At 34.7% G+C, this 24,621-nt stretch overlaps 3 protein-coding genes and 1 non-coding gene across 5 annotated transcripts; 1 reads left to right on the top strand and 3 right to left on the bottom strand.

Annotated features, from left to right (window-relative positions):
* Positions 1 to 2,146: 2,146 nt before the first annotated feature.
* Positions 2,147 to 4,342, bottom strand: LOC125876605 (uncharacterized). Its single transcript, XM_049557825.1, has one exon. The coding sequence runs from the start codon at positions 4,340 to 4,342 to the stop codon at positions 2,279 to 2,281; it is 2,064 nt and encodes a 687-aa protein (XP_049413782.1). The 3' UTR covers positions 2,147 to 2,278.
* A 2,288-nt stretch (positions 4,343 to 6,630) lies between these two features.
* TRNAM-CAU (transfer RNA methionine (anticodon CAU)) lies at positions 6,631 to 6,702 on the bottom strand. The gene has a single exon. It is a non-coding gene; the product is annotated as a tRNA-Met (tRNA).
* Positions 6,703 to 7,585: 883 nt separating this feature from the next.
* On the bottom strand, positions 7,586 to 8,652 carry LOC125876475 (fatty acid desaturase 4, chloroplastic). Its single transcript, XM_049557660.1, has one exon. The coding sequence runs from the start codon at positions 8,606 to 8,608 to the stop codon at positions 7,610 to 7,612; it is 999 nt and encodes a 332-aa protein (XP_049413617.1). The 5' UTR covers positions 8,609 to 8,652; the 3' UTR covers positions 7,586 to 7,609.
* Positions 8,653 to 10,971: 2,319 nt separating this feature from the next.
* LOC125875742 (uncharacterized) lies at positions 10,972 to 24,197 on the top strand. 2 transcript variants are annotated; one of them, XM_049556772.1, is made up of 8 exons: positions 11,134 to 11,455; positions 18,196 to 18,212; positions 19,646 to 19,786; positions 19,873 to 20,241; positions 21,051 to 21,296; positions 22,186 to 22,278; positions 22,556 to 22,756; positions 23,650 to 24,197. In XM_049556772.1, exons 1-8 carry the CDS (start codon positions 11,149 to 11,151, stop codon positions 23,863 to 23,865), a joined length of 1,590 nt encoding a protein of 529 aa, XP_049412729.1. In that variant the 5' UTR covers positions 11,134 to 11,148; the 3' UTR covers positions 23,866 to 24,197. The 2 variants fall into 2 exon arrangements, with proteins under 2 accessions (XP_049412730.1, XP_049412729.1); XM_049556773.1 differs by lacking the exons at positions 18,196 to 18,212; positions 19,646 to 19,786; positions 19,873 to 20,241; ... (2 more) ...; positions 22,556 to 22,756; positions 23,650 to 24,197 and adding exons at positions 12,797 to 12,937; positions 13,030 to 13,395; positions 13,739 to 13,984; ... (1 more) ...; positions 15,384 to 15,584; positions 15,793 to 16,275 and having other exon boundaries at positions 10,972 to 11,472.
* Positions 24,198 to 24,621: the final 424 nt, after the last annotated feature.

Below are 24,621 nucleotides of genomic sequence, written 5' to 3'. Positions count from 1 at the left end.
TTGCTGGTACACTGAAGAGACTGACCATGGTTGTTTGCCATTTTTCTGTTCCAGCTAGGCGGTTTCCTATGGATATTCCAACAAGTCTCACGAGTGTGCCCATATTTTTTGCAAAAATCACACCACGGCTTCATTGTTATCTCTTGTCAAAATTGTTAATAGAACTCTCGACTTCTATTGATGCCGTTGGCTTCTATTTTCTTGGCAGTAGTGTTGTTTTAGTTACAAGAATAACCTTGCTCTGATACCATGTAAGTTTTGGTACCAAAATTGTACAATCTTATTCATCCATAGAGATACATATTTATAGTATAGAAAACTGACTAACTAGCTATCAGATCCCTTGATTCTAGCAGATTTGAGAATCAAGGATCCTAACCTATTCAATAGCAAATCAGATATGATTTTATACGATCAATTTAATCCTATAAAATCATATCTGATCACACTTTAGATATTTACAAATCAACAAGTTTAGTTAGGGAAAGCTACATATACCGAAGCTTAACAATGAAAGGAAGGGAACAGCATAAGCACCAGTTCATATTCCTTATGAAGGCGCTTTACACATGCTTTTTTTTTGCCATGTCCTAGCTTCAAAATATATTGAGACTAAGAGATAATGTTGCAAAGCTTCCCTTGTCCTCGTGACCACCAAATAAATACTACAACCTGTAATATGAAAGTTATGAAACATATAATAAGTAGGGCATTACATTTTCATTCTTCAGGTAGAGAAGTGCCCGAGAAAGACTATTAAGTCCACAAGAAAATAATGCTGAAACAAAAAGCAGGCAAAGCCAGCTAAGTTTGTTTGAAGTATAAATTTTTTTGAAATGTCTTTTTTAGACTCTCAAACAGTCAATAATTGCACATGTTGTTAATAACGACAGTGTCCAGGTCAAATTGTACCATCTCGATTAATAATGCACCGGGTACCGNAACAAAAAGCAGGCAAAGTCAGCTAAGTTTGTTTGAACTAGAAATTTTTTTGAAATGTCTTTTTTAGACTCTCAAACAGCCAATAATTGCACATGTTGTTAATAACGACAGTGTCCAGGTCAAATTGTACCATCTCGATTAATAATGCACCGGGTACCGACTACCTCCAATACGCACATGTATCCAGTAACACTGTCCAATGAGGCTTAAGTGGATGGCAATCATCCGAATCAATCAATCAATCAACAGTATATATTTGTATCAAAATTAAATGAACCAAATGACACAAGAACATATATTTAAAAAAAGTCATATATTACCAAAGATCATGCAGAAATTGGAAATTGAATTGATGAAGATCGATCTAGCTCAAAGGGCTCCGAGTTGAAGAGAAAAAAAATTGAATTCTCTGGCATTTGATATTATGGTAATTGTAAATTTCACAAGAACATATCAATGAAATCTCACAAGTGGTTCCAGAGGTAGAGAGGAAGTGGAGAGGTTGTTTCCGAGAGAGGGCAGTTCAACAGCACCAAAGTACAAAAGGAACAACAAGAACAACAACAAAATAGTGGATAACGAACTTGCAAGAATTACAGTAACAAGCTCAGTCCTTAAAAGTTAGTTAGATTCTTGTTGTGTGCTTTCAAAAGATTCTAAATGTAGGACGAGTAACCATCGGGAGTATTGGGATGGTTGGAACTTCTCTATCCTTAATAAAAGGTTTCAAGTTCAAGTCCTGAAAATGGAGAGGAGAGGGGTGAACTTCTGGATAAGTAGCCTTTTATCCCTGGCACAAATCCAGATTAGTCTAGCCTGTGGGTTAGGGATATCGGATAGCTAAACAAAAACAAAAATTTGTGGAGGAGTAGTGTGCTCCTGTTTAGTATTTCTCCTATTAAAAGAAGATGTTTGTCACTCGACTTGGTTTTTAATTCAAGGGGGGAGAGAAATAAAAAAGAATCTCCGACTCCGAGTTCAGAGTAACTTGATAGTGTGGGAACAAAAACATGCTAGTGATCATATCTGTAATCTTGACTTGTATTCACAACAGCCACAAACGCTTCATAGAGCTAAATGAGAACTATGCAAGATTGTTAATATGCAAAACAGTTAGAAACCTGGAAAGTAAACAAGTGAACTGAAACATAATTCAAGTGAATTGTTTTTACTAAAGCTGAGATAGTTACAAGAGGATCTAAATAGAAGAACGAGCTAGTAGCACTGTCTGAGTATCTCTGAGTACTAGGCAATATAGAAGAAAATATAACTTCATGAACTAAACAAAGACTTAGTAAGAGAAGTATTAGCACTATAGTGTAGCTTAATCTTGTTTTCACTTTGTCCTGAATATTGGAACCTTTCCAGCATTGATGTTTTCAAGGTTTCTAATCCTCATCTCAAGTTTCAGAATATCGATCATTTCAAATCTACTGCTCCCTTTCTCATGGTTGTTAATGTTTCCCATCGCCATATTTCCTTCAGTTATGTTGGTACTCGTTGCTGTTACCTTCGGTGTTACCACTGAAGCTTCGCTCATTTGCAATGTTTTAGCAGGATTAGTACTCAAAAGTCCTGCATTTGGGCCGTCACTTGCAAGTTCAATACCATCAGGCAAGTTGAGCTTGCAGCCACCTTTGTCATTGTTATTCTTGCTTTCTAGTGGCACCATTTCCTTAACTACATATGGCCCATCTCCATCTTCATCCGACTTCCCATTTGAAGCCTCAAATTTGGCGCTTATTGGTTTCGATTCCACTAGAGTCTCCCTTGCTTTGGCAGTCCCATCATTCAAAGCTGAAGAAGATTGACTTTGCATGTTAAGGAAGAGTTCTTGATTATTACCAGGTACAGTAATTTCTTTCTTCATGAGTTTCCTCTTGCGTAAAGATACAGAAATTGGAATATTATCGTCATCATCTGATGATGATTCTACAACTATCATTTCACATTTCTGCAAAAAACCACAACATACAATGGCATTCATCTTTTCGTGCTGAACTGCAACCTCAGGTGCAACATTTTGGTTCTTCCACCATTCCAAGTATCGTCTGCTGACATCTGACTCGATGAACCTAGAAGGTATATAGAGCTTGACATCTTTAATTGGTCTGTTATAATTAGTCCAAGCAATTTTCGGGATATGATCACTAGCATGATTCACACAACCGGGCACATCTTGATCATATCCAAATTGCATTGATACTCTATGTGGATTATACTGTTCAACACAATCCATTCCAACTAGTTCAGAAGCTCGAACAAGTCGAGCAAAAGCCATGATTTCTCTTCCCATATTTGGTCCAACCACCACATATTCATCCCTCTCCTTGTAAAATCTGCTGATATCCCAATTCTTCACAATATCAACAGCATAAGGACGCCACAGAAAACATTCAGCAGCGGAATCTATTCCACTCCTAGGATCCACATGATTTAGTTTTTTCACCTTATGCCATCTAGCTACTCTTGGCTCCCCAGAGTAAATGATACTACTAGGCTTAGGCTGCAAATTTGTAAATCTCTCCCAAGCCCATAGCTGAACAAACTGAAAAGGAGCCCGAAGGTTCGGATTCAACTCATCTTCTATACATCTAGAATCACTTGGCGCATGGTTCTTAGCTGAAGATACAATCAACTGTTTAAGCAAGCTCATATCTCTATAAATACTAGCTAAAACAGCAGGGGCAAGTACTATTGGAATTCCTTGAGAAAGATAAATTGCAATAGGGAAAAGAGCTCTGTCCACAAACAGACAACTTCTAGCAGGAAGCACATACCTTGACAACCAAAGGGTCAAAAATGCAACATGCTCCAAATGGTCACCTCTTCCAGCAAAATGCTCCATCCAAGCATGGTGACCAACATTCGTTTTACGCGCTCTAATATCTTTATGAACCTCACAAAGAGCTTTTTCAATGTCAACAGAATCTTTGGTCTTAACAGGTTTCAACACAGAGTGTCCTAAAACAGAGAAACCACCTAAAACCACCATATCTTCCAAAGTAATAGTTGCTTCTCCCCATGGTAAAATGAATGTATTAGTCTCCAAACACCATCTCTCAGCTAAAGCAAGAATCAAATCACTATGCCTATAAATCTTAAATGTTGAAGCTATAATACCTTCAAAGATTCCAGCTTTCTTCCATATCTCTTGGTGTAAAGGCTTTAACTCATCAACCCATTTAGACCATCCCTTCATATATGAAAAACCACCCCTAAACTGAACTTTTAGTGATGAACAAGAAATTTTGAGTCTTGAAGGGAGAAAAGGGAGTTTTTTGGTTGTTGGTTTAAGAAAATGAGCTACTCTAAAAATGGGTTTTACTTCTTCATCAACAGATGAAACCATAACCTCCTCTCTTTCCTCCATGATTCCAAATTCTGAAGAATCCATCATTCTTGATTTTGAAAAAAAAAAAAAACTTTCTGTCTATTTTACCTCTTTTTACATCAGGGTTTTCAAGAATGTAGTAGGACAAAACAATTCATTCTTGTGTATTGAATTACACTAAAAGAATGAGACAAAGTTTCTGAATTTTTTTTAGGCTGTACTATTTTTTTCAGTACTGAGTGAGAAAAACAAGCAAATATGGTGAGCTCAAAATTCTATTTGTAGGCAAAACTTAACATAGCTGCATTTGTAACTTTTAGCTGGACATGCCAAAAGTTGAAAACAAACAAGCAAAGGTACACTATAGCCTCATTTTCATAACAGAAAAGTATTTGATAAGATTTTAAAAGCCATAATACATAGACACGTCAACTTGGTCTCGACTAATAATTAAACAATTCAACTTTGAAAATATATATGTAGACATCTTAACTCGTACTCATTGTGTCTCACTGGACACCCGAGCTAAATAGGATGTATCAAGACCTATAAAGATATGTAGAATGTATCAAAATGTCATCTAATGCCGTGATTTTAAACATGTTAGACGGAAATTTAGAACTAAAGAGTTGTCAATCGGAGAAAGAGACGTACTCTTTCAAATGAACTAAAAAGAAAAGTAAGATGAGAAATTATAATGAAATGAGTAATTACAAGGAAATTTGCTATAAACTCTACTTTAAAATGAGAAGATGAATTCCATCACCAAAGGAGAGAAACAATTATCATTACTTTGTGAGGAAGGTATAAAAAATGATTCATTAGACATTATTTTTTTCAAGTTACTTATAAGTAGAAAAAAGAAAAAGTGTGTTTTCTAAGAATATAAGATCAATTTAGAGTTATCGATACTTTCACTTGTTCATTTTGGACTTTACACACCTCTTAAGAAATATTAATTAATTTGAGTATTTTGCTATGAAACACATATTAATTGACATTATTTTGTTCCGTTCTACTCTGCTTTCTTCTTTTGGATTTGTTGCACTTGAGTCGATAATTTTTTGGAAACAACCTCTCTAGTTGGGCCGATGTTTTGGGCCAAATGGGTCAAGAAATTTGGACCAAAATTGCAATTTATTTGGGCCTCAATTGGGTTATGTTTTGTGGCTGATGTTGGGCTTCCTTTGGGTCACAATTTGGTCAACAGTTGCGGCTACTTTTGTACCTAATTTGGGCCAGATATAGTATCATTTTATTGGGCCAACTTTGATCTTCATTTGGGCCACCATTAAGTCCAGTAGTCCATATAGGTATTGGTCATAAACGACCCTCGTTACTTGGTTCATTTAGCGTAAGTAGGTGATGCACATACTTGTCAGGTCATATCGTGGTTCGACATGCATAGCAGAAATGGAGAAATAGACACAATGAAACAAGTCTCTGATAGTCCGGTTGGATACTTGGATTAAGTGTAGCAAATTTCCTCATATCCTCCTTTGCCTCTATCTGAGAAATGTCTCATCAAGAAATTGTTATATATTGATATGAAGATATTTTCTTCCTCATATCCTCCTCCAACTCTTCTTTATTGTATAAGTTAAACATTCCAATTTATAAAATGATCATTCAGACGTCTCCAAATTTTTTGCATCACGTCAACATCGAGTATCCATAAGATGAACAAGTTGGAGTGTTTACTTATAAGTTGAAACAAAGTTGAGGTGTTTAGATATACACTCTCTAAATCAAAATGCTTACTTGTCATCTGAAGTTAAATTTGAGTATGTATTTGTGTATTATGCCTTTTTAAGATTTTGTTCATGCTTCAAGTTGATTATTTAACTGATTACCATGACTGTGTTGACCAGGTTGAGGTACCTCCTTTTATTTTTACTCCTTGTTTTTTAGAGGGGGTGGGAAGGAGGAGGTGATGCTCATGACATAGGAGCATCAAATTACATATGTCATTTTATGTTTCGATTATCGCATTATTTTATTATTATTGTTACTATTATTTTATGAATGTTCTGCACTGCTCTCCTTAATTATTCGTAGTTGCATTTTTTTCACTATCATTTTTTTTTCATAATTATTTTGATATGTTGCATTTGAACCGAAGGTCCTTTCGAAAACAACCTATCTACCTATAGGAATTGAAAACGTAATTCCAGAGTCCAACAATACCTATTGTAGATCGTGTCTTATGTATACTCAGCATTCAGCAATATAGTAATCTTTTGATTCAAGTTGTGAACTATAATTTTAGCTAATCTTCTGAAAATTATACGATAAAACTGATAATTTGAATATTTGATAACCAATTAGACCAAAAAAATATGTAAAATATTTTATATCAAAGCCAGGTTTCGATCCTGGGACCTGTGGGTTATGGGCCCACCACGCTTCCGCTGCGCCACTTTGATGATTGTTGTTAATTTACTATAACAATTATATTTGTATGAAAGAAAAACATGTAAAACTTTTCGGTGATCAATTCACAATTCTATCACTTGAGGTCCCTTTTTTTAAAATACCTTTTTATTTCAATCCTTCTTGGGAGTCCCTCACAACTAGACACAACAAGACAATTATCAAGGGCGCACTCTACTATTGAGCTAATAGCTGGTTGTGCGAGCCTCCTAGTGGAGGCAGCTATGCCAAAAGCAGAGAACCCTATATTCCTCTGTTTCCTTTTTTTCCATAACTCGAACTTACAACCTTATAGTTGAAAGTGAATAATTAGTTGAAAGTGGAGGATGCAAACTGTTTGAGGAACTCCTTATGTATATCTATAATAGCTTCTTCCACCTATTAACCTTGACCGCATATTTAAATCTTAAATTCGTCTCTCTTTAAAGAATCTTAAATTCCTTAAAAAAGAACTCACTAAGGAAAGTGAGTGGTATTCAAAAAGAGGAGTCGCGGGTGCTTTGAGAAGCCTTGATTTGTTATACTTATAAGACATTACAGAAACCTATTGAAGTGAAAACTTTAGCTATATTGACTCAAGAATGGTCACTCAAATCTCTTTGGTCAAAAAATTATATTATGAATATAAAAAAGAATACTACTACATAAAAAAACAAGTAGAGCATAGATGACTTATTTTTATTGATACTTTCAATCAAAATTCCATTATTAAGTAATTTGGCTGGAGTTGAAACAGTTACATATATTACTATTATCAAGCTAGTGTCGACTACATGAATTTGCGACATTCAATTTGAATATCAATAACATTCCAATACTAATCGGAAAAAATAAAATCAAAGGTACATCAATTGTATATTAATTAACAGTTACATATAGCTTAATATACTGTAATTGAATTCAATGTGAAGCAGGAATTGATTGTATTTCAGTTTCTTCAATCCATTCTGAATTTGGTTCACTCCATGATCTAGGCCGGACTCCGAATTTAAAGAAGAAAATCATCTCCAGCAGCTCAAAAAACTTCGATTCATCCAAAATCGCGTTCCATATTCCACTAACAATGCAGTAATTGTTGTTATATGGAACGCGATGATGGGCAGCGTGTTGTTCCCTCGATACGAGTATTCCAGCGTCTTGTAATGCTAACACCATTGAAGGCAACTTACTTTTCGTGCCATGAGCCCATGAATGGAACTGTTGGCTGAACATAATGCAACCTGAACAAACCCCAACGAATGCCAGAGTAGTTGGATCTTTGCAGAAGAGATCGATTGGGAGGACAGTGAATGTCACTACGCGTGCTAAGGAATGGAGATTGTTAGAGAATTCGCGTCGGGTGATTGTCCATGGCCATTTATGGTGACCTTGAAATGCTTCAATTTGGGCTCCGAAAACAGGGGTTTTGGCGCTGCCGTAATTGTCAATTCCCCAATGGTAAATTCCGGAAGCTAAGTCCGATAGGATGTAGCCAATGCAGCCTGCTATAAGGGGCCCGGCCCACATATGTGAGTCGAGTGCCCCTGCTGCAGACCGTGCTATGGGAATTAGCACGGTGGTGCACCCACTTGCCATCCAGGCTCGATGAGCCCATGTGGATTTTAAACTCGAGTCATTTAGTACACTTCTCGTATTACTAGTCTTGATTTTTGTGATGGGAGTGAGTGGGTCATAAGTTAGTGGTTCTGAGACGGGCGGTGGTTTGGTGGTGATTGTGGCAATGTTGGACGAGGAAGAGGAGGAGGAAGAGATACAATAGACTCGTGCAGGTAGGAGAACATGGCGGGAGGTGTTCTTAGCTCGATTTGTACTGGATCTTCTCTGTATCGTTCCAATTTTATCTAGGGCTCGTTGTTGTGAGGATCTAATGGCATGGTTTTGAGGTAGAATGGAAGACATATTGAAGGAACTTTTAGGTTGTAGGTGAAATCAAAATGCCAAGAAAAATACCATATAGTATTATTAGAGGTATATTATTTATATCCAATATATATTATAGTCCAATTGATTTGTGGTTCAAAATTGGGAGCTAGAAGTTTTATGGTTACTACTAATTTTATTTTATTTTTCAGAAAAGAAAAAGCTCTTTATGAAAGAAACAAATGAGAATCTTTATTATATGGTCTAAATAAGAGATGCGTGGGACTAGATAAGGCCAGTAGTATTGAGAGTTATTTTGTGTTGCACAAAATTTTGCCAATAAAAAAAGAACTAGACGGAAAATACAACATAAATTCCTTTAATTTGAGTTGTTTTATATTGGTAGACCTTTCACGCACGTATTTATTATTACTTGTGGACCGCCGTTAAATATCGTGGTGGGATAGCTGAAATTTCTTCGTCTTAAATTAAAGGTTAAGTTCGAGTTTTGGATATAAAATTCCTTTGTTAGGGAATGTTTCCTCCTTAGATGAGTTGTGTGGTGTGACTTTGAATTAGTTTGAACTCCAATATAAATATTGAACACTGTACGAGAAATCAAGAAAATTTTATCTGAAGAAGAGATACAACTTGTTGTCAATGCTAATTACGTACTAGATAATCTTACTACCATGTGTGATGTGATTACAAGAGCTTTGTATTGTTAATCATAAGTCTCAAAAATTAAGATTCTAAAACAAAATAATATAGAGAACGTTTCTATCTTTAATCACTCATCATAAATTCAAATGAATCAGGATGACAAACAAATTCGGACATGACACCAATTGGAAAAAGAAAAACAAGATAAAATTTGCAAACAACAACTTATTTGATGGGTTTGATTGGTACACTAATCATTACGTGTTAATTAAAACTATAATCTTGGATGCATTAATTTTGACTTCAAACTATTTCATTACGTCTGTGAGTAAAATATTCAGTACATATATTAATTGTTAAGTAGAAATTGAACAAGTTAATTAAAAGACTATGTATTATACCTCAACGTAACAAATAGGTCGTTAAAAAAAAAAAGATGGGGTAGGGAGTGGGTGATATATTATATCACGATAAATACTTTTTGTATCAAGTATTTATATCAAACTATTGAAGTTTATTCCCTCCATTCATGTTTATTTGTTTAGATTTAACTAAACACATTTTTAAAAAAAATAATAAATAAAATGTTAATTTTATTATACTACTATTAAATATTATAAGTCATTTAACTCGTTCGAAAACAAATTAAAAATAATTAATACATAATAATAAGATAAAATATGTATAAAATGATAAATTATCTTTTAATTTTTTAAATTTACAAATAGTAAACATATATTTATTTTTTTTACTATAGTAGATCCACAAATAAAAGTGGAGAGGGAGTAAAAATTAAAATGAAAAGTCAAATCACTTAATTATGAATAAGTGGAAAATATATTTTTAAAAATTTACATCGCGTTTGACATATGATTTGAGATTAGGATTATAATTTTGTGATAATTTGAATATCCAAATCTTAATTTCCAAATTTTGTAATGAATTCATAAGTTATGATTATTTTTTTTTAAGAAAAACATCATGTTAAGACTATACTCCACATTAAGAGACTATCTATATCATGTAAAAAATTATATTAACTAGTAACTAAGTATTTTTATTATTGACCAATGAATTTTTTGAAAATTATGTCATAAATATGTATTTATAAAAAGTTATAAAATTATTACACCTTTTATCTCAATTTATGTGATACATTTTTTTATTTTGAGATTCAAATACGTTTATTTTTAACTGTAAATTTTTCATACATCTTTTAAATATTTTGAATTTATTAATTATTCTAACATATATTACTTTTTACTTATTTTACAATTACTATATAAATCTCATTTTAGAAAATTTGAAGATTTTATAAGTAAATACGTAATTAAACTTAAACTATTTGAAAACTATTAATTGCATATTCAGTGGTGGTCCCGTTGACCCACCTTTTTTTTTTTTTGATAAATCAGATTACCATTTTGGCATATTCCCTGAGCTCAATCTCACTGTGTTAAAACTATTTTTTATTATTATTAATGAATGTGGTGCGTAGAATGAGTTAGATTTTGAGTTTGAGTTTTTATTATGAACAAAATCTTGATTGGGAGCCTCGCTTTTTCGAATGGAATTTTATAAGATGCTAATTTAGAATAATCTAGCTTCAATACGAATATCGGGTAGAAAAAGAACTATTTTTTCACATTAACTTCCATTTATATTTGTTTGAAAAATATTTTTCACAAGAACTCTCTCGAGTCAATTGTGATTTATTTGTATTTGTGAAGAAAACAAAATCAATCAGCTCTCTATGTGTATTATTTCTTCTTGTCAAACAGAATATTCACTGAATAATCTGAAATTGTATCAATCAACAACTTTTATCATTGATCTCAATATCACCATTCACCATTATTAAAATAAAAAAAATTGTCTTTTTACGCTGACACTCCCAAAACAAAGAAGCTTCATCCATGGCTGTAATCTTGAAAAATCACTGCTTGTTAAGCACTGTATTGTTCCTCTGTTGTTTCTGTTCATGGCGGCAGATAATTGGGTATGAATCACTATTTCATCCAAAAGATATTCTGCCTCTGTTACCAAGACAGGTATCTTGGCCTATTGTCAATTCTCTTCACAGTGCTGTGGACCTGTTGCCTGCTTTTATGGGTGCTGCTTCAATTGAAGGGAATAATACATTGGAGTGGAAAGGTGCTTGCTTTTTCAAGAATATTGCTTGGTTGGAGCTTCACAACAAATCTAAAAGTCAATTTGGTGGTGGTACCCTTCATATCAAGGTTTTCCCCAAATCTAATTTTGGTATTGTTTTCTTTTTATTTGGGTGTTGGTGCTGTTGTGGCTCAATAAAGTGACTAGATGCGGAGTCGTGATTTGAAGTTTATGAGTTTGGAAATGACACTTTTAACACATAGCTCTTATTAGTTATTGGTTGGGTTAGGCATAGTGGCTATCAAGTAGACACCTTAACTTGGTTGGACAACTAAACACTCCAATTCGTTCTTACTGTGTCTAGTGGACACCTGATATTGATGTGACATAAATTTTGGGGGTGTTTAGATGATTATTTTGTAATTTGGAGTGTTCAACTGATATAGTGGAGGGCGAGTTGAGGTGTGTAGATGTGCATATTCTAAGTTGGAGTGCTTATCTTGCCAGCTGAGGTCAAATTTGAGTATGTATTTATGCACTATGTCGAATATTTATACTATACTCTACCTCTGGCCCTGCAACATACAACTTGCAATAGCTGTTTTTCATATTTCATATTGTTTTCCTGTATCTTTTAGTTGTTTTTCTTGTATAGAAGTTCTTGTCCATGTGTATTATATGTAGAGTTTGGGAATGATGTTGGGCCTAATTCAAAGCTATTCATTGTTAATTGGGTCGTGAATTGTGAAATTGTTTTCCCCTTGTTTAGCATTTTTTTGTGTTGATCTTTTGGGAGCCTTGAAACAATGGTGGAAGTTGTCATGGGATTAGGAGGTCATGCATGCATTAAGGTTGTGTACAGTAGACCTCCGTAGATAGTGGGAGCTTGGAGGACTGGGCTGCCCTTAATCTTTAGGTGATTCCTGGAATTAGTTAGCTTAATGAGTCCTTGGAGCTTCTCTGAAAGTTCCATTTTTTTGTTAGATATCTATTGATTTAGTTACCAGATTGATGGAAACATTTTATGGAAGTTAAACTAATCTTGATCCTTTGCTCTACTTCTCTTCATGGCTTGATACAAACGTTGAGTTTTATCCCACTAATATAATTCAGTACTTACTGAATGCTTATGGACAAGAGGTATCTTTTTGCAAAACCCATCCTTTGGACACTTTGCGTTCATTATATGTTGCCCGTATTCAGTGGCAATCATCTTGAGCTTGGAGAAGTTGCAAATGCAGATGTTACTGGACTGCATGTAATGAATGATTTTTCTTCTATATTTAGAATGCAAATGTTTTGGAATGCAAAATCTGTATACATTATTAGCATGGCATGTTTCTTTTTAATGCTTGGATGGAAAGTGTTCCGATTTTAGTGTCAATGCTTGATCACACTGAGGTTTTGTGCTTCTTATATTTATATTTGTATTTCTGTTACAATATTATGTAGGTGAGCAATGCACACAGTTGGACATGTTTGGACCTCTACATCTTTGCAACCCCATATCGTGTAACATGGGATTACTACTTTTTGTCTCGTGAACATACCCTTGAAATCAAAGAGTGGAAGTCTGAAGCTGAGTTAGAATATGTGAGTCACCAGCGTTTCATAAATGATTCTCATTGGTCATTGATCTAAGTGTACATTTGTTATAGTTTAATGGATCAACTAAATTGAAACAGGTAAAAAATAGAGGGGTGTCCATTTTCCTATTGCAAGCAGGAATGTTAGGAACCCTTTCAGCAATATGGAATGCTTTCCCCTTGTTCGTCAATAATGGATGGGGCGAGAAGTCAAATATTGATTTTCTAGAGAAACATATGGGTGCTTCATTTGAAGAACGTCCACAGCCGTGGGTCACAAACCTTACAACTGATGACATTCATTCTGGAGATTTTCTTGCTATATCAAAAATTAGAGGTACCTGGGGCGCTTTTGAGACTTTAGAGAAATGGGCAACAGGTTCTTATGCAGGCCATACTGCTGTTTGCTTGAGAGACGCTGAAGGAAAACTATGGGTTGGCGAATCTGGAAATAATAATGAGAAGGTGGTGGTTTAACTATTTTGTTTCCACATGATGTTATTCCTTGGAAATTGCTCCCAACTAACCCAAAAAAGAAGAAGGATGACATAGCTGGAATTTTTAAATTATATTTTTCTGATGATGTTTAACTCGTTGGTGTTCCTCTAGTCTTTAATAGTGTTAAAATGTTATTGATTAACATCACATTTGCTTCTCTTCCCGTAGTTTAGCACGTTATCGTACAAAATTAACAATCATCCAGACAGGAATTTACAAACATTGAGAATTCAAATTCATAATTCCCAGTAAATTTCATTGTTAAATGTCTAATTTTTGCACCTATGTTGTTCTTTGTACTTCCTTTCAGGGAGAAGATGTGATTGCTATATTACCATGGGATGAATGGTGGGAGTTTGAGCTGACAAAAGACAACACCAATCCACATATTGCAGTGCTGCCTTTGCACCCTGATCTCCGAGCCAAGTTTAACGAGACTGCTGCTTGGGAATATGCACGAAGCATGGCAGGAAAATCTTATGGTTACCACAACCTAATATTTAGCTGGATAGACACAATTGATGGAAATTACCCACCACCCGTGGATGCTCATCTGGTAGTGCATGCTATTTTTGTCTTGCCATTTTTTTGTTTGACCTATTATCTTGAAGGTGGTCCATACATACCCTTACTTAGTAAATCCTCTGGTTTGCGAGTATAGTCATCTCTGCTTAGGCTAACTATGTCCTATCAAAAAATAAAAAAGATAATCACAACAAACAGCTAACTTAGACCTGAATATTGGTTGATCAGCTAATGCGGTAATTTCGCTGGGCACATGAAGTGAAATTTGATGAAATGTTTTGATTTCATACACAGACTATTGAGCAATCTTTGTGAGTTATATTGAAATAACAAAGGCCTCGAACTATTTTAGGTCTCATAGCTGCAGGTTTTATGTACTGAACACTATTTATTTATTTTTATGACAAGGGAAACCCGCAGCCACTTTCCTTTGGGTGCGCACAGGGTAAAACCCCCCGCTCCTATGCAATAGCTCGCAAACCACATAGGAGAGGTAACCCGCACTAGGCAAGCCCGGTGTGACGAGCTCGACCCAGAAGCAAACCCCTTGCTTTCGCTGGCAAGGGGTTTCGAACTTGAGACCTCCAACATGGAAGTCCCAAGCCCAATCCACTGGGCCACCCCAAAGGGTTTACTGAACACTATTTAGATATCCATATGGGGCTGTTTTGAATCTTAGTGTGATGTTGTCAGTGAATCCATGAAGATTCATTTGACTGCTAGAAACATGCTATTTTGATTCACGTGTTCCATATAATTACATAATTATGCATGTGTGCTGAAGCAGTAAATATTTGATTGGATTAGTGTCTCGTGAGAGCTGAAAATAAATTTTATTTTACTGTAAAAAACTTAAGTACTGTATGATCATTTGTGAGGTTGAAATTACGCTATGAGATATCATGTTAGACAATTGAAATTAGAAAGTTGATGATGATGAAGGGTGAGGGATAAGAATAGGAACAATGGCACTTACAAGTTACAAGAAGTAGAAATGACAGGCATTTTGTAGATAAACGTGAGTAATTGTGGTACTTGGCTTTTGTGTTATAGATAGCTGCTACTGTATGTTTTTGTGATATGAAATATACATGTTACTTCTTGTTATTGTTGTTAACAAACATGGCTGGGTGGTGCAGGTGGCTTCTGTCATGACTGTTTGGAACCAAATAGCGCCTGAATATGGTTCTAACTTGTGGAACGAAGCCTTAAACAAACGACTCGGAACTCAGGTTATATATATATATTTTAGTCACTTTCATGAAATGCCTCTTTAAGTTGAGGCAATTAGTGGACAAAATACTCTTGAAGCAGCTGTTTGGTATAATATGTTTCTCATTTAATAGCTTTTTAAAGCAGATCAGATTCCGTAATTACAAAGATTGACATAAAATTCAATATTGAATGCTGTTCCATTTTGTTCCACGCAGAACCTTAGTCTTCCCGATATACTTGTTGAAGTTGAAAAACGTGGATCCTCTTTCGCCAAATTGTTGTCTATTCCAGAGCAAGATGATTGGGTTTATAGCGATGGCAAGTCAGCATCATGTGTTGCTTTCATTCTTGAAATGTACAAGGAAGGAGGACTATTTGGTGAACTTGCAAACTCAATTCAGGTTACAGAATTCACGGTGAGTTTGTCTGATAGCTTTTGAAGCATTCTCTGTTTCCTGATTAGGTTGGTTGCTTCGGCATTTGCCTCGGTCATGTACTTGATTAAAACTGCCTTTTCGCCTTTTCTGTTTAGCATGTATGTCTCTTCTAACAAAGTTATCTTTCTATGTCGGACTCCAGTTCTAGAGTTTCAGGAATTGATGTCGTTTATTGTTGGAACTGCAGATAAGAGATGCTTATACTCTCAACCTTTTTGAAAACAATTCAAGCCGGTTGCCAAAATGGTGCAATGCCGATGACACTGTGAAGCTTCCTTACTGTCAAATTCGAGGAAAGTACCGTATGGAACTACCTGGATACAACAGTATGGATCTGTATCCCCATATGAACGAAAGATGTCCATCTATGCCTCCAAAATACTACAGACCTCAAGGTTGTTGACAAGGTTTTCCCCATCTTCCTCTGTAAGTATCAGAGGTCAGTATTGTTGAAAACATAAATACAAGTCAGCTTCTTCTAACAGCTTAAGCTTTTAGACGAGATGGTCACACACTTCAACAACATATTGCATGTAGTTTTCACTCATCGAGCAATTCTCAAGGAGTTGTACAATGCCTAGGATATACAAGCTAAGGTTGCTATTAGCCATTTATGTTGCTCTTATTCAAGAGTTAGTACAAAGTTTGACAATTTCCTTGTTTTTATTTATACTGAGTATGTTGTTGTTATTTAGTTTTTTATGGAACGAAAGCGGGAAAATGAATCCCGAAGAACTTGTAGCAGGTAGCACGTAATCGTGGAATTAGTAAAGGTGCACTTAAGCTAGGTCACTGATATTTGTATTTGCTTATTCATTCAATTCCAAACAGTTTGGAAATACTAACATCTTTTACTGTTCACAGCAACGACCGATGCCTTTTTGGCCAACAAAGTGCAAGTCAACTCCATTCATGTATAAATAACAATATTTTATTATAACGATTGTGATTTATCTTAAATCGATATTTCAAGTTATAATTTTCTATTTGATGTTCAATATCTACTTTAGAAAATTCATCTATTTACCGAGTTATGATTTTTCACTTAGTGTTTGTTAGTCATATTAGAGCAATACTCAATTCAAAGTTATGATTTTCTATTCGACGTTTGTTATCCATATTGAAACTCAGTTTAATCCAGAGTTATGATTTCCCACTTGATTTTTTACAGTTATATTGAAACCTAACTAAATTCGGATCACACACTGCAAGTTCATTTTTAGGGTCGGACCTTCTAATATATTCTTTTTCATTCCTAAGGGTTTAAACACGAGAACTTTGATTAAGGGTGAAGAAATTTTAATATATTATTTTTTAAAGTTTAGTGTAGCTTTTTGATGTGTAATTTATATTATTTTTTGGCTTATAACTTATATGTTCACCCGAAGGGTAAAGGCTGTGGTAAAGATTGTAGCAGTTACGATTTATTCTGTAATTTCAAAAAAGAAAATCCTTATAAGTCAAAAATCATATATATGTATAAACATGTTTTTAATTTCACCTAAACACTAGCAAACTGCTTTTAAAATTATTTAGACTTAAAAGTACCTAAAAGCTATTAGTAACTTTAGTACCGTCAAACATTTACCTAATTTTTCTGTTAGATTTATCGAAAACTATCAGGTAAAGGAACTTGGAACTTACATTTGTTACCATTTTTGTAATTTCTATTATTTTTATTAATTTTTAAAGTTCAATGTAGCTTTTTAATGTGTAATTTATATTAAGTTTTGACTTATAACTTATAAATTCACCACATAATCACGATAGGGGTTGTGGTAAAGGTTGTAGCAGCTACAAATTATTCTATGATTTCAAAAAAGAAAAAACTTATAAGTCAAAAATCATAAATATTTATAAACATGTTTCTAATTTCACCTAAACACTAGCTTTAAAAATTATTTTGACTTAAAAGTACCTAAAAGTTATTAGTAAATTTTATTATATTGCATATTTTAGAATCCGATAAAACTTATTTGATATTTATGATAAATCTTTATTTCAGCTTATTTTCGTTAAATCTCGTTTTAATTTATTTGTCTTAATCTATTAATCAGTTTAAAAGACAAGGTCTCTTTTACTTCATCAACAAAAAAGTATTTCAATGTACATATGCTCAAACGACCATTTTTGTCATTTTCTCATAAAAAAATCGAAATAAATAAAACTGGAAAAGATCTTCACGTAAGCAAATTTTCATATAAATGGTGAAAAATCCATTTTCTATGAGCTCTGAAGTCCAACAATTTTCTTGATATTGAACAAACAAAGCTTCCATAGAAGACTTCCATGGCTGTAATCTTGAAAAATCACAGCTTTATCACTTTCTTGTTCCTTTTTCAGTTTTTGTCATGGCAGATTCATGGGTTTAAAACACCATTTCATCCAAAAGATGTTTTGCCTTTATTACCAAGACAAGTTTCATGGCCGATACTAAACTCCCTTTACAGTGCAGTAGATATTATGCCCAGTTTTGTTGGGGTTGCTTCAATTGAAGGGAATAATACACTGGAGTGGAAAGGTGCTTGCTTTTTCAAGAATATTGCTTGGTTGGAGCTTCACAACAAATCTAATAGTCAATTTGGTGGAGGAACCCTTCATATCAAGGTTTTCCCCAAATCTATCTTGCTATTTATTCAAGTACTTACTTTAAAAAATATATATATTTGGAGGTAGGTGTAGGGGTAAGGGAAGGGGATTACAAGATGGGGAATTGAATCTTTGCCCTGGTGAAAGGTTAGCTAGTCAACCAATTGAGCTACTGAGATTTCCCCGTTCAAGTAACTACTTGCTATAGCTATTTTTTGAAATTTCATATTGTTTTGTTGTATCTGTAGTTGTTTTTCTTATGTAGAAGTTCTTGGATATGTGTTTATTGATTGAGTGCAACCTTATACCAAAGAAGAGCTTTTTGACAGTTATAGCTTAAAAGTCAATATGGTTCTTTATTGGGGAGTTTGAGGATTAAGGTGGATCCAAGATTTGAATTTTATGGGTTCCCTAATGAACTCAAGTTAATATACAGTAATAACTAGGTTCATGGTCAAATATTTATGGATATTTGGTGGATTTCTTATTACATATGCAGGGCTCGGGCAAAAGCTGTTGGGCTCACGCGAACTCGTAAATAGTACCGTAGATCTGTACTTCATTTTGTTTCTTTTGGTAAATTGGATGTGAAAAATGAAATATTTTTACTTGTTCTTTTAGTATTTTTCAATTATGATTAATTGTTAGTGTTACACTTAGGTATGGTGTTTACCAGTAGAATTATAGTATGGTAAGAGACTTGTAAAAACATGAGATTTGATTTAGGGAAGAGAATCAATAATTTGCCTTGAAATATAGATGGAGTGGAATGGATGTAGAGGATTGACATAGCTGAACACAATTAGCTGGGATTGAGGCATAGTTGATTGATTCATTGATTGTGTTTAGTATGTTCTCTTTTTGAGTATAATTACGGTGAAAATTTATCTAGGTGATTCACTGCCGGTCCTGATTATCCTTTTCAATTAGAGATCTCTTGATTGGTAGCCAGATTGATGTGGAAAAATGGGTGGAAGTAAACCTAATCTTTATTCTTGCTCTACTCCTCTTTGTGGGAAACTCCAAAAGTTGACTTGTATCTGATTGATGTTATTCACTGAACTTTTCCACACGTGTGGATGAGAGGCATCATTTTACGGAATCCCAGTCTTTGCATTGACTATATGTTGGCAAAATTTAGTTGAAATTGTAGCTCAGGTATATGTTGAAATACCAATGTTATGGTGTTTATTGAGAATGGAAACATTTTGGAAGGCCAAATCCGTATGCATTATTAATAATTATGATTTGTTCTCTGCATAGTATATAGATAGATTTTTGAGGAAAATTATAAATTGTATTTTTTTATCTGTTTTATATATTACTTTTTGTGCCTTCTTTTTCAATGCTTGGATGAAAAGAGTTCCCATTTTAATGTCATTGCTTTATCAGCGGGATTCTTTTACTTCTCCATATGTCAATGTTTGTATTCAAATCAAAATATTTTGCAGGTGAGCAATGCACACAGTTGGACATGTATGGACCTTTATGTCTTTGCAACCCCATATCGTGTAACATGGGACTACTATGTATTATCTCGTGAACATACTCTTGAAATCAAAGAGTGGGAGTCTCAAGCTGAGTTAGAATATGTGAGTCCCAATCGTTTCTTAAATGAAGTTAGAAAGGCACTAATTTAAGCATAATTCGTGATACTAATGGAATAAAATTGAAACAGGTCAAACATAAAGGTATCTCAATTTTCCTAATGCAAGCAGGAATGTTAGGAACCCTTTCAGCACTATGGGATGTGCTTCCTTTGTTCTCGAACACTGGATGGGGTGAGAACTCAAATATTGGTTTTCTCAAGAAACATATGGGTTCTTCATTTGAAAAACGTCCGCAGCCATGGGTTACCAACCTTACTAATACTGATGACATACATTCTGGAGATTTTCTTGCAATATCAAAAATTAGAGGTCGTTGGGGTGGTTTTGAGACTTTAGAGAAATGGGTATCAGGAGCTTATGCTGGCCATTCTGCTGTTTGCTTGAGAGACTCCGAAGGAAAACTATGGGTTGGCGAATCTGGAAATGAGAATGATAAGGTAGAGTCCTAAACTATTTTGTTTTCACATTATATTGTTATTTGGTGTTTACTCTTTCTTATAATGGGGAGCAAGGGCAATGTCTGCTACGCAATAAAGAAATTGAAGATTAGAAGGAGAATCAGATAGAGAATATTATCTCATCTCTTTTTGTACTTTCTCGTTCGTGTTTCTTGAAAACTTCAAGCTTTATGTTTAGGGAATTCTGGATTTTTGACAAAGTAATAAGGAGCATTGATAGCGAATCAAACTTTTAGGGAATAAAGGGCTCTATCTCAAATGAATAAAAAAGAAAGAGATAAAAATGATACACGTTGGAACAATTAATTAAAGGGCTAAGAGTGATATTCAAATCAGCAAACTTAAGGAAAAAACATCTCAAGTTTGTGATTGTGTTCTCACAAGCCTCAAGTGACACATTTTGTGGCGTATACAGTTATAGATATCAGTATGATTATTACAATTTATTTATTTTTTTGACAAGGATATGATTATTACAATGTTGGCTTCAAATATCACGTTGTATGAGTATCATATTAATATGACCCTTATTCAACATTTGCACAAACTTAAAGCGCAACTAACTTGATAGCAACTTGTGGCATGCAATAGACACAGCACAATATCCAAGGCGCTAACAACTTGAAAGGAAGGTCTGTGTGTTGTAGTTCTGGGTATTTGACTCGGCCCAGGCATCTTGGGGGAGGTTGAAGATATAAGAAAAACTTTAAGCATGAATGACCATATACTTAATAACGTAATCTCTATACCATATTTGCACCAATTTCATTGTCCACATTTTCTTTCAGGGAGAAGATGTTATTGCTCTATTGCCTTGGGAAGAGTGGTGGGAGTTTGAGCTGACAAAAGATGATTCCAATCCACATATTGCATTGCTCCCTTTGCACCCTGACCTCCGTGCCAAGTTTAATGAAACTGCTGCTTGGGAATATGCAAAAAGCATGACAGGCATGCCTTATGGTTTCCACAACTTAATATTTAGCTGGATAGACACAGTCGATGGAAATTACCCCTCACCCTTGGATGCTAATCTGGTAATGCATATTATTTCATATTACAGCCTTGCCAATTTTGTGCTTACAGCATTATGTCGAAGCTGCTTTCTTTCGTACAGTCCTCTACTTCCTGATTCCTCTGCTTTGCGACTATAGTCAGAGTTGTTCTGTACTGAATTATGTCCTCACAAATAAACATAATTAGTAAGAGAGGGTAACGTAGACCTCAGCATATTTAGTTGCTCAGCTAATGAAATAATATTGTTGGCACATGAAGTGGGGGTAAATGTGTGCATTTCACACGCAGGTTTCATGCATCAAACATTATCAAGATTTCCATAAGGGTATACCCATTTGAATTTTAACTTGATTTTATCATCAATTTCTTCTCATGGAGCTTCATTTCACTGCTATAGCATTCTATTATGAGTCAAGTGTTCTATAGAACTCCACAGAGTATGCATGAGATGCTTAAGCAGTGAATAGATGATCGGTTATTATCTCATGTCTCGTGAGAGCTGAAATGGTATTTGTTTTGGTGTAAGAAACTTGAAGCACCATAGAGTCATGAATGAGCTTGAAATTATTCTCTGTGATATGAGACAGGCAATAGGAATCAGAAATTTACGAGCATGAAGGGTGAGGGATGGGAAGAGACGATACTGACATTAAGCAAGTATAAATGACAGGCATTTATAGATAAAGTGGGTCATGTGGCACTTGGTTTTGTATGTTGAATAGCTGCTACTGTATCCTGCAAATTGTAAGTGGCAGAGTGGACTTGGTACCATGATCCACTGAGATTTAGCCAATTGTCGCTCTCCTATTCTTATTTTTTATTTTTTAAAATAAACAGATTCATGCTAATTAAAAATTAACCTGTTATTTTACATAATTGTTGCTGATGTTTTTGTGATGTCTGGTGCAGGTTGCTTCTGTCATGACTGTTTGGAACCAACTTCAGCCTGCATATGCTGCTAACATGTGGAATGAAGCCTTGAACAAACGACTCGGAACTAAGGTTATGTTTTTGTATAATCACATTTGATGAGATGATTCTGTTTTTTTGAGATAAAAACAGTGGACAAAACACTATTAAAGCAGCTGATTGAGTAACTTATTTAAAGAAGATTAGAATACTGTATTCACAAAGATTGATGGCATAAAGCCATTGTTATACTGAAAATATACTCTGCTTTGTGAACTCTCATATATCTCAAGCAAAACTAAGTTACTGTAGACCTCTATCACTGACTTGACATATAGTACTACATGCTGATCTATATTGTCCCATGCAGAACCTTAGTCTTCCTGATGTTCTTGTGGAAGTTGAAAAGCGTGGATTCTCTTTTGCCAAATTGTTGGCTATTCCAGAGCAGGATGATTGGGTTTATAGTGATGGAAAGTCGACATCATGTGTTGCTTTTATTCTTGAGATGTATAAGGAAGCAGGACTATTTGGTGAACTTGCAAGCTCAATTCAGGTTACAGAATTCACGGTGAGTTGGTTTCCAGGGCATTTGCATGATATGAACTTAGATGAATCTAAAACTGCTTTTCCTTTTCTCTTGGTTGCCTTTTTGTGGATGGCGGGTTTTCTTTTTGTTGGGGGTGGGGAGTTTCACATGTCTGTATGTGTAGTGAGGTATCTTGCACTCGTTCTTCCTATTATTCTTCACATCCCTCCTAAATACTCCCTCTGTCCCAATTTATGTGACACTTTCCTATTTAGTCAATCTCAAAAAGAATGACATATTTCCTTATTTGGCAAATGTTTAATGACACTATTTTACTCATGTTGGGTCCCACTTATTTGGAAAAATGTCTGCAAAAGTGTATTCGTCTATTTAAAAATTCATTTATTTTAGGGGTATTTTAGTACATTGCAAAGTCTTCCTGTATTTCTTTAACTTTGTATCCATTCAAACTACATCACGTAAATTGGGATGGAGTACATGTTTTCGTCAATCCTTGCTACAATTCTGTTAAGTTCCAAATAAACTGGTGTACGTATTGTTTGGGTTGTCTAAAGTTTAAACATTGTGTCCATTGTCCACTTCCCTAAAATAGGAACTTTTTTACTGTACTCTTGCATACCTTTCAGTATCTTGGTGCCAAAAAATGTGGAAGTTAGGAACCAAATTTTAAACCAGAAGTATTTCAATTCTTGGAAAGTTATCCAATCCTCTATCTTAATATTGCTCATGTTTGTGAAACAATTGCATCATTTTTTTATCATTCGGAAAAAAGAAAATTACAATTCTTGCATTACTTGTTTGCTGTTGGACCCTGAGGTCTGATGGTTCATCTAATTGAAAAGCACAGGGGAAGTTTCATGTTGGATTCAACTTCTAGAGTTCGAAAAGTAACATATTTATTGCTGGGAGTGCAGATTAAAGATGCTTACTCTCTCAAGTTTTTCGAGAACAATTCAAGCCGGTTGCCGAAGTGGTGCAATGCAGATGATAATGTGAAGCTTCCTTTCTGTCAAATTCGAGGAAAGTACCGGATGGAACTACCTGGATACAATAGTATGGATCTGTACCCCCATATGAATGAAAGATGCCCATCTATGCCTCCGAAATATTACAGACCACAAAGTTGTTGACAACGGTTTTCCCATCATCCTCGTAATCTCAAAGGTTAGAAGCATATAGTTTTTCACTCATCAGTTCTCAGGTTGTATACTTGTAGTACAATTTCCTAGAATGCACAAGGTTGCTGATGACCATATTCATATATATTGCTCTTATCTAAGAGTTTGTACAAAGTTTGATATTACTATTCATCCTGATCAATGTTGCACAGGACAGAATCCTAGCTTGACAAGTTCCACATTTTAATTTAGATTTATACTTAACGAGCTTTGGATAAATGAATCCAAAAGAACTTGTATATATGGAAATGAGTTGGTATTCTAAGTGGATGTTATTTATTTTTTATGCCTTCGAAACTTCAGAGATCTACACTCAATTTTCTGTAGTAAAGTTGTTTCAATGCCAACCTCAAAATTTTGATAAATTACCCAAGAATCAATTACATAGCATGAAAGGACTAACAAGTGCTAAAATATGTCCATGAAAAGAGTTTCATCTTTCTTGCTCTCGCTTCTGTATTCCATTTTTCAAATTGCTTGGAGATGCTTTATTTTAAGTTGGGGTCTACTATAAATAGTCTCTCTGTCTACACTACCCTCCTCATACTCCACTTATCGGATTACACTGGGTATATGTTAGAAAATTTCATCTTTCCTACTTTTATTTCTGATTTCCATTTTACAAACGGCTTGGAAATGCTTTATTTAAGCCGAGGGTCGACTGGAAATAGCCTCTCTATCTCTACAAGGTAAAATTAAGGTCTGCAT

Source organism: Solanum stenotomum, chromosome 9, assembly GCF_019186545.1.
Source record: "Solanum stenotomum isolate F172 chromosome 9, ASM1918654v1, whole genome shotgun sequence".
Lineage (NCBI taxonomy): Eukaryota > Viridiplantae > Streptophyta > Magnoliopsida > Solanales > Solanaceae > Solanum > Solanum stenotomum.
This window is presented reverse-complemented; position numbering and strand designations above follow the sequence as displayed.